This window comes from Anguilla rostrata, chromosome 19 (genome assembly GCF_018555375.3).
Source record: "Anguilla rostrata isolate EN2019 chromosome 19, ASM1855537v3, whole genome shotgun sequence".
In the NCBI taxonomy this organism is placed as follows: domain Eukaryota; kingdom Metazoa; phylum Chordata; class Actinopteri; order Anguilliformes; family Anguillidae; genus Anguilla; species Anguilla rostrata.
In genome coordinates, this window is record NC_057951.1 from 15,795,729 (window position 1) to 15,805,628 (window position 9,900).

The following is a 9,900-nucleotide window of genomic DNA, read 5'->3' on the forward strand; positions in this document are numbered from 1 at the left end:
TAAATAACACCGCGTTGAGCGTATGACAAACTGAATTCGATAGGGAGGAAAGTCGAAACTACCCGTTTGTAAACTGAAGTGTGGCCGGTAGCCTACTGTTAAAACACGGGGGGATATGTGTAATCGCATTTTCCGCTTCTGGTATTGAATTTTGTGCCGGTGGGATTCGACCAGTTGTCAACCGTGGCCGGCAGCCCAGACAAGGATGCGCGTAATAGCCTGTTGAGACTCCCGGATGGAGGAGTTCAGGCGCGCCACAATAATGCAACACATTCATTCATTTGGGTACAAAATAACGATGGCTTTTGGAGCGTTCAAAAAATCTAAACCGCTACATGGCTCCATTTATAGAACGTATATTGAGTTCCATTGATATTGTGCCAGCGGTGTTACTGATGGCGATTTTAATTGCAATGTGGCATAGTTGTGGTCACGGCGCTAATATTTTGTGTACTTAAGAAACTGTCCCTGAGGTCGTACCGTGACAGGCTCAATACGACGAAATATGTGTTTGCGGCTTCCGAATCAATTGTCGGACCGAGGGGAGTTGGTTGTGAGCTGCGCGCGGAAGGCATCGTTTAAGTTAAAACTGTCTCCATCTAGCGGTGTCGTATTAAACGTGCATTTCCCCCCCCCCAAAGAAGTTGTCAGAATTAACAACTTGTGCATGCCCATCATTTATTTAACCATGTCGTTGTTTCCGTATCCCATCTGTATTTTTTAGCATATTCCGATGTTATTTTATCCTTTTGAGTTTAGAGTGGACGGATAATTATTGTCTATAATTAATAGCCCTACCGCAATGTTCTTTTTTTCGTCTGTGCCCGGCAGCGTGCATAAATATCACGCGCTTATCTCCAGCATTAATACACATTTTAAGTGAGTGATACCCTGTATCAATAGGCGGTTTATACAGTGCATATCGGCACGTGACCCGCCTCCACAGCGCTCAGACCGGAGAGGAACTTCTGCCTTCACTGCAGTGGCACGTTCCGACTAGAGTCACCGAGAGGATATTCGGAGGAGAACCAAACCAACTTACAATCAATGGGCTGTAGGGTACTTATTACTTACACGACTCGTATGGCCACGCATTGTTTTTAATTACATTATTTTCGGTTATCTGTAGCTGTATATATTCTGGAGCTGGGGGGTCTCTGACACCGTTGCCGTGGATTTCTTTTTTGTCTTCTGAGTCTGCCTGCTCTCGGCTCAGCCGTGCCTGCCTGTCGCGGTGGTCTCTCGGTCATTGCTGGATCAGGTGAAGGTTTCACACAGAAAACGTCGCGGAGGGAGAGACCACTCTTGGAAGGTCGTTTTTTCCCGTCGCGTAAGCAGAAGGCAACGAATGACCATGCCTTTTGATTGCGCGCAAGCCTTTCATCGAAATCGCAGGGCGTGATCAAAATTTGTCCTGAACTTGTTGCTGTGCCGTTCCGAAAATTCGGAGTGAATTTGATTGACACCTTGGATAAAGTACTGTTCGGGCGTTAGTCTGCGAAACAGTGTGCAACATTAGGGGATAAACTATATGCATCTTTGTTAAAGCGCTCGTTTCTACGCCGAGGTGAGTAACTGTGCTCCAGGAAAATACAGTAAGTGTTTTGTGTGTTTAACTGGATATTAACTCAGCATTACCAGGTAATGCAATGCTCAAGGGGAGCCTGGGGTGTCCTCTGTAGCCTATTCGTGTGCGTTTGAAGTCCGTTACAGAGCTTGCGTTTCTAATCTTCAAGATGATTAGTGGCGGCCTCTTACTCAGATGTAAGAGCAGAATTAAATGTATGGGAAACAGTGGGGGTTGGAGGGCGTTTGGTGTGCCGAGTAGTTGACAACAGTTTCTTCTCATTTGTACATTTCTTTGTGACTCAAATGGGAAAAAAGAAAATTAAATTGGTGCAATTATTGCTAAACCATCACCGGGAGACTGAAGTTATGCACTTTTTCGGTATTGTATTGTTTCCATAGATGTCTTTTCGTTGCCACGCGGAAATACAGTAATCTTCGAAGGGTCAGCCTGCTTCAGCCGGACCAAGTTTCGGAAAGCCGGTCGGCATGGCAGCGGGAGTGGCAGCGTGGCTTCCTTTCGCGCGCGCGGCAGCCATAGGATGGATGCCCGTGGCGAGCGCCCCGATGCCGACGCCCCCGAGGGAGAAGAGGAGGACGCAGGACGGGCTGATCATCCTCAATGTCAGCGGCGCCAAGTTTCAGACCTGGCGCAACACTTTGGAAAGGTACCCGGACACGCTGCTTGGAAGCACAGAACGGGATTTCTTTTTCCACGAGGAAACCAATGAATACTTTTTTGACCGAGATCCTGACATATTTCGCCACATTCTTAATTTTTACCGCACCGGCAAACTGCACTATCCCCGCCACGAGTGCATTTCCGCCTACGACGAGGAACTTGCGTTCTTTGGGATAATACCTGAAATCATCGGAGACTGCTGTTACGAAGAGTACAAAGACCGACGGCGAGAGAACGCCGAGAGGATCCAGGACGACGAAGACAATGACAACAATGCTGATTTGGTGGACCCTGATATGACCTTTCGGGAGTCAATGTGGCGAGCATTTGAAAACCCTCACACCAGCACAATGGCGCTGGTGTTCTATTACGTCACTGGGTTTTTCATCGCGATTTCCGTCATGGCCAACGTAGTGGAGACGGTGCCCTGCGGGAGCTCGCCCAACCGAGTTAAGGAGGTGTCGTGCGGTGAGCGCTACGCCTTGGCTTTCTTCTGCTTGGATACGGCCTGCGTCATGATCTTCACTGTCGAGTACTTGTTGCGTCTGTTGGCAGCGCCCAGTAGGTTCAAGTTCGTTAAAAGTGTCATGAGCATCATCGACGTGGTCGCGATCATGCCCTACTACATCGGGTTGGTCATGACCAACAACGAAGACGTCAGTGGGGCGTTTGTCACTTTGAGGGTGTTCCGAGTGTTCCGGATTTTCAAATTCTCCCGGCATTCTGCGGGGTTGCGTATCCTTGGTTACACACTGAAGAGCTGCGCCTCGGAGCTGGGATTCTTGCTCTTCTCGCTGACTATGGCCATCATAATCTTCGCCACGGTGATGTTCTACGCCGAGAAAGGAGACTCATCCACCAAGTTCACCAGCATCCCAGCGGCTTTCTGGTACACCATTGTCACCATGACAACACTGGGGTAGGTGCTGATAAGCCTAAAAAAAGAATGCATTTGAGGCCTGTTCTGCGTCCTGCATTGCTTTAATTTTGTCTATGACTGTGGAACACACCCACACACACACACACACACACACCTGTTTTGATCACAATCAATCACACAATACTCCAAGCTGACTCCGAGTTCTGATTAGCGAGTCCAGTGACCGTGTCCAAGTTTACAGAATGATAACTCATATTTAGTCGCAGTAGATACTCAAAACGTGCTTCAAAACTTATTACACCCAGCCTTTTAAAGTATAAAATTTTTGTAACTTTTCCTAAAAACCTTTAATGAGACAAATTCTTTAATAACCATGCGACCGGTTGGGTTTACACGAGTAACACTGGAGCATTGAGGTTTTAATTTCATGGTCACGATTTACACAGACGGAACGTATTGATGCAGTAAAGAAGTAGTTCATTATAGTAGCAATGATCAATTTAATTAATTTTCAGGGGTGTGTGCATCCATTCATTAATCTGTTCAACCCCGAGTTATTTTTAAATGAATTGTATACGCGCGCCTCGCCAACCTTGACGTGAGCTCTCCAAGGTTCTGAATCCCATTGTGGTTTACCGCGGCGAGCTCGCGGCTCTGTCTTTCTGCAGTCGGGCAGGGCTGCCGCGCAACCTTCCATTTGAAGGTCTACCCGCCAAACCGCGGTTGAATATTTAAAATACACGACTGAAGCTTTGATCACTACCTCTCTGAAGCGCGCAACTGTTTATTCTACGATGCAGAAACTGGAAGTGACATTATCCCGCCCGTTCCGGGATTACTCATAATGAACGTGGAGGCTGGAAGTTTAAATCATTCAAGTGAAGCCCCCGAGCGTAATATCATGAAACAGTTTTTTAAAGAGCGTTATGAATATTTAAATTCACTGTTTTGGATCAAAGAAAGTTGCTCATTAATGGGGGTTGGGAGAGAGGTCTCTTTTTTTTGCTTTTTGGGTTCAAATGTGTCTTGTATGCGAGATCAGATATCATTCTTTTAGAGCAAATTACTCGCAGAAAGCTTGTTAAGGTAACGTGACTCTGGGCAGAATGGTTCGGGGTTTCCTGTGGAACATATTCAGACGGCTGGTGATGACTTGTTAACTACCTCATCTAGGAGAGCACTCTCCTAGATTGACTGCAGCCCTTTTCTTTCTTGTTTTTTAAATTTTCTTTTTTTAAAGTAGTTATAATTTATTAACACCTCATTACATTGCTGCCATACTTAGACCTGAGATTTATGCTCTCTTGTCTCGGTGTGGGAAGCTGTTTGAAGATGCAGGTGAGGGAAGCTTTGGATGTTGTGAATGGTGAAATGATGGAACAGAGTCTCTTGCCCAGGTGTACAACCTAGCCTTCTCTTTTGTTTAAATGGATTATATCATATTCAGTAATATTGTTTCTAACTTATTTAATAGACCTGCATTCAAAGGCCTCTGTCCTGTCCCCGCTTTGACCCTGTTAGGTCACCTGGACTCCCGGGTATGTCACATGACCGGGGAAGTGGGGCAAAATCCTGGGATCCATAACATTGTTTAACCCTTGTCCCTCCCCCATGCAATCCTACCCGGGGCCCATTTCTTGAAATCTGTTAAAACCGCCTGGGCCAATTCAATCAGCAGCATTTTAATTGGATTATCGAGTGTCGAATGGCATCTAACGAAGGAGCATCTGTCATTGTTAAAGGCTCTGGCATCATTAGCGTTAGATCTGCAGTGGGCAGGGAATGCTAAATAGCGGGCGTGTGCGATGTGGGGTTGGAGCTGCATGGCGAGCGTTCAGTTCTTTTCCCTCCCGGATAGAGGAAATATAACAAGCATTAAAAATGCACGGCTTGCCTGGGCTTCTGCCGACCTCACGGGCCTGGATACTGGCCCTCGGCTCTGCTCAGATAGGAGGGAGTGGCTGTCGGACCGCCGGGAAGACTCGAGCAGGACGGGCCGGTGGAGTCCAGACCGACTGTATAATGCAGCAAGAGCGGGGCGCTCTTTACCATGAGCGTGTAGAAACAGCGGTGGGCTTATGCAGTGAGCTGGTTGTTCGCAGGTTAGGGAGGGTCGTAGATTTGGTTGTTCTTCAGAGATTAAGACGAGGGCTGCAAACGGGTAGTTTGGAGGTTAAGAGTGGGGTCCCAGACTGGCTGTATTGAGGGTTGTAGACCATCTCCGTGGAGATCCATTGGGAGGGGTGTTCTGCCAGAGCTGTCTGGAAGCTTTCGCTCATTTTAGATTGCGTGTGGCGTGTAATCATGGGCAGGAGAACATTTGTGCATGTGTTAATGATGACTGGGTGTGGGCCTCTCTCCCACTTGTACACATCATGTCTGGCCAGTTTGGAAGCAGAGCTGGCAAACGTGCCGGACCCCAAATCCAGCCAGTTGCGTTTCGCCAGCCAAACTCACACAGGCCGAGGGAGTCAGCCCGGCTCCAGAAATTCCTGGGAATTCCAGGGAAAGAGAGGACTTGGCTGCGTGGCTGACAGTGTGATCTCCACCACTGGCTGGAAGAGCCCTGAAGTGGCCTTTGTCTCTTTAACCCTTTGAAGAGTAGGTTTACTGGAGTGGTTTTTTTCTCAGTATTTAGTCAGTGTTCTAGAACTCCATTGTAGTGATTGTTCCATCAGCGTCAGAATGTTCAGTTGAGAACATTCCAATCACATATTTGTGGTCTCTCACCACCTTAAAGGGTTAATCGCTTCCAGATGCCTGCAGGGTAGAGCAGTGGCCTGTTTTGCGAGAGAGAGATGGGGGATGGATGGGGAAGTGCTGTCCGGGTGTTTTCTTCCAAAAAAAAAATTGCCTGTCTGCTTAAACCAAGCTGGGAATAGCCAACATTTACACTGGAGGATCATAGGAATGTGCATCATCACAACTCTACTGTAATGCAATTAGTGCTTCTTTGTCACAGGTTTATCAGGTTTTTCTTGTATTTACTGTACATTTAAACAGCTGTATAAATACATTAATATCGATGTGTCAGTGTGAGGGGCATCTCTGAAGCGTGACTAATTGGGCTTCAGCACATTTTCTGCACCTCTTAGTTTATATTACCTTCAGTAATTAGTGGAGTCTGCAGCTCCCAGAGCACCCCCATTCTTTGGAAACCGGGCATAAATCTTGAATAAATGTAATTAGAAAGTTTGAAGTTTCTTTAATGGGCAGTGTGTGGCCTTCTGAGTCATTACTGGTGGAAAAAGGTTGGCCCTGTGCTGAATCATTGGGATTTGAGCGCAGGGTAGAAGGTGGATTTAATATTTCACGGTGAATGTCGGAACCCGGGGCTCTGGTTCTTATTAGAGCTTAATGCTCAGCTGGGAGGTAAATATTGGGCGATAAACATCTGGTGCGGCATTCTGGGTAATTGGCTATTTCAGCTTTCTGTTCTTGCCTGGTGTCCAGGATGGGAATAACTGGCAGTGCGCTTAAAGGGCCAATTTAAACTACCAAAAAAAGAGAAGAAGAAAAAATGGCTCCCACAGGCATAGTTTTAGTCCCTGCTTTGTCCGTTGGCTGGTTAGCTAGCTGACCTCTTCCTGCGCTCGGCGACACGCGCCTTGTACTGTTCTGGAGTGCAGCTCCTGCTGATTTTCTGGCTGCAGTACATTGTCGACAGAGACGGGTAAAGACCGGACCAACAGGAGCTGCTGTACTTTGACCTGTTGATTATTTGACTGCCGCTCCAAGGCAACAGCTTTCCAGAGGATTGTGTTTGCTTAGCTCGATAGCGACTCTGGTCTCTGTCTGCTGTTATGGCCGCCTTCCAGAAGCGCGAAACTAAGTATTGAAGCCTGCAGCTGCGACCTTAAATGAAAGCGTGCTAACGTTTCTGCTAGCGTCAGCCGAGCTGTCCTGCTGAGCGTGTGTCAACTGTGACAGCTTTTTAGGAGCGAGCTGACTCACCTGTTCCCCTGTGCCTTTTTAACCATCACCTGTTCCCCTGTGCCTTTTTAACCATCACCTGTCTGCCTGAGAGTGCACTCACTTTAGCCTGATTGCTACCCAACAGGCTGTGTGAGCATTCAGGACTATAACAAGGAGCTGAAGTGAAATATGTTCATGATCAGATTTCCTCTAATTGGTAAAGAACACATTTTATTTGAGTACCGGTGTAGCTGTCTGTTCTGATTAATTTGGTCGATGTGTAAACATGAATAAAATATACGTGTAGATTCTGAAGGTACACAATAGAATGGATTAAACTGGATTAAATATTTGGGTTTTTGTATTGATTCTGAGCTTGCCTTAAGGCCACGTTTTGATTGCATTATTAATAAAATAAATTGCAGTATGAGTGTGCTGTATTGCTCTATAAACTCTTTCTCTTCTCAGACATGAAAAACACTTGTTTCACAGTTAGTATTGCCTATATTAGATTATGCAGATATTTTTTCCCCCACAACATCTCAAAAACACATCTCCCTCTAAATGGAGTTTCCAACAGCCTTTGCAGATTTGTTTTGATTATTCTATTGCCCAAGTCTATTTACAGGAGTGTTTAAGGGAAGAAAAAAGCTACTAATGTTCTCCAGGTTTGTACTGAGCAGGTCTTATTTGCAGACTAAAATTTGTTGATGATTTAAAGCACGCTCAGGTAATGTTCTCCACGTCAGACACTATGAAGTGCAGCGGAACCGAATCCCCCCTCCTGATAGGTCATCCTGTTTAGCAATCTGCGCTCTTTTAAGAACAGACAGGCTCTTTACTGTATCTCTTTCCATTCAATGATCCCTCTTAGTGAGGAGAATTAAAAGGACAAAGACGACTCCATTAAAGGGGTAATTACACCTATAGTGATCAGAGGTCCCATTGAACCCCCCCCCCCCCCCCAAAAAAAAATCATCTCTGTGAACGAGGAACACGCAGCTGCTTCATGTTTATTAATGTTACCCCCCCACTCGTCTCTAATGGATTATGAAAGCTTCCAAAGCCAAGAGGGCCTTCCCTAGCTGATAAAAGGCCAGCGGTTACAGTGACAGCTGGGAGGTGTTCAGATGCTGTGCAGGGCTTGTGCTGGTGGTGCCGGTTACAGACGCTGAATCCATCTAATGTAAACAGGTGTTAAGGGGGCGGCCATTTTGTAAATTATCCTCTGCATTGTTTTTCTTACCAATACCCCCCCCCCCCACCCCCCCCGAACGCGCGTGCGGGTCGATAGTAACGCACCTCCCCTACATGACGGTGTGTGAAATGCGTGTGCTGACAGATAGATTATTTTTTGTCGTTCCTCAAACTCGGGCTTAGCGCTCATCGGTGTTTGCGCCCGACGTGCCGCTGGCAGCGTTTCCAGTATCGAAGGGCCGCGGCGGAAATCAATTTCCTCCATAACCTTCAAGTGGCAATTAGGAGCGGGAGGAGTGGGCCCGTGGAAACAGAGCGGGAAACGGATTTCAGAGCGCGGCGGGGGGGGCACTGATCAAAGGCTCGGGCTCCACCGGATCCCTGTCTGGAATCCAAATAAGGGGCGGAGGACATCAAAGCGAGGACATGCCAGCGCTCACCGGGCGGGGCCGTTCAGCCAGGGATCCGTTTAGAGGGGCCCGTCCAGAGGGGCCCCGCCTCTCCCAAGCTTTCGGCTCACCTCATTGGCTCATAATTGGAATTGTATTGCAGCCCAGATTTTCAGCACCGCTCCCCTCTTCCACACAGGGGCTTTCTGAATGGAATTGGGTTCCCATATCATTTTAGCAGCGAGTGTGAAATCTGCTTGGCCCGACGTGGACGAGCCCCTGGCTGTGGTCTCGCCTGCTGGGGGTAAGCCCTGGTTATGAAGCAAATATTTAATCTCACCAGCCCGACTGCCGCTGGGACAGAAATAATTTCCTCCTTTCCCTCGCTAATAAAGAAAACGTTATTCTAAATGCCCTCTTTCTCGTGATTTTCTGCTAAACAAAGCACTAATATGAGCACTCGCATAGCTGCACAGTTTATTGGTATTTTTCCATAGCACTGTATAAAATGTAAAATAATAATCTGTATTAATTAACTGGAAAACCAATACAGTAGTTTACAGAGAGAGAGAGAGAGAAAGAATGGAAGGGAGTGAGACGGTGCGTGGGGGAGAGAGAAGGAGAGAGGGAGAGAGAGAGAGAGGGATCAGATGAATGGAAGGGAGGGAGACGGTGAGTGGGGGAGCAAGAGAAGGAGAGAGAGTGGGAGAGAGGGAGGGAGAGAGAGAGGGATCAGATGAATGGAAGGGAGAGAGACGGTGAGTGGGGGAGAGAGAGAAGGAGAGAGGGAGAGAGAGAGAGAGGGATCAGAAAGGGAGGGAGACGGTGAGTGGGAGAGGTTTTGGCTCGCTCCCTGTCGATGGCACATCCTGAGAGGCATGCTGAATTATTGAAAGCATATTCCATGGAAATGTAGACAGGAACGGTCTCCTGTTCTTCAATTTGTCTGTCAAACCTGGTGGTAGGCAAGGTTTGCACAGAGTGACATTATCAGTGCTAAATCCACTCTCGATAGAGTACTTTGCTGTATACAGTTAATCAGGTTTACCCTCACAGACGGCATACAGTCCCTACTGGACTCATGTAAAGGCTGTTAGAGTTGCAGTTATACTGAATATTTTACTGTGTACTTGGGAAAACATGACTGGAGAGACACCAGTTTAAAAACTGTGGCAGTTTTTTCATAAAGGTTAACTGTAGCTCTTCTTAAATCGTGCTGAATTCAGGACGATATTCACGCACTGTAAACGCTGGCAAGCTGCTTGGAAGCC

General features: G+C 47.1%; 2 protein-coding genes across 9 annotated transcripts in view; one reads left to right on the plus strand and one right to left on the minus strand.

The window, feature by feature from the left end:
• LOC135245909 (glutamate receptor-interacting protein 1-like) overlaps nt 1–9,900 on the minus strand; it is a 402,070-nt gene that overhangs the window by 223,988 nt on the left and 168,182 nt on the right. The gene's annotated exons all lie outside the window — the stretch shown is intronic.
• LOC135245911 (potassium voltage-gated channel subfamily D member 2-like) overlaps nt 942–9,900 on the plus strand; it is a 64,364-nt gene continuing 55,405 nt past the window's right edge. Inside the window, exons 1-2 of one of the 3 annotated variants that reach the window (XM_064319295.1) lie at nt 942–1,567; nt 1,969–3,167. In XM_064319295.1, coding sequence (XP_064175365.1) covers nt 2,056–3,167 — 1,112 coding nt within the window. In that variant the 5' untranslated portion in view covers nt 942–1,567; nt 1,969–2,055. The remainder of the gene's footprint in view (nt 1,568–1,968; nt 3,168–9,900) is intronic. The other 2 variants (XM_064319293.1, XM_064319296.1) reach the window with 2 other exon arrangements.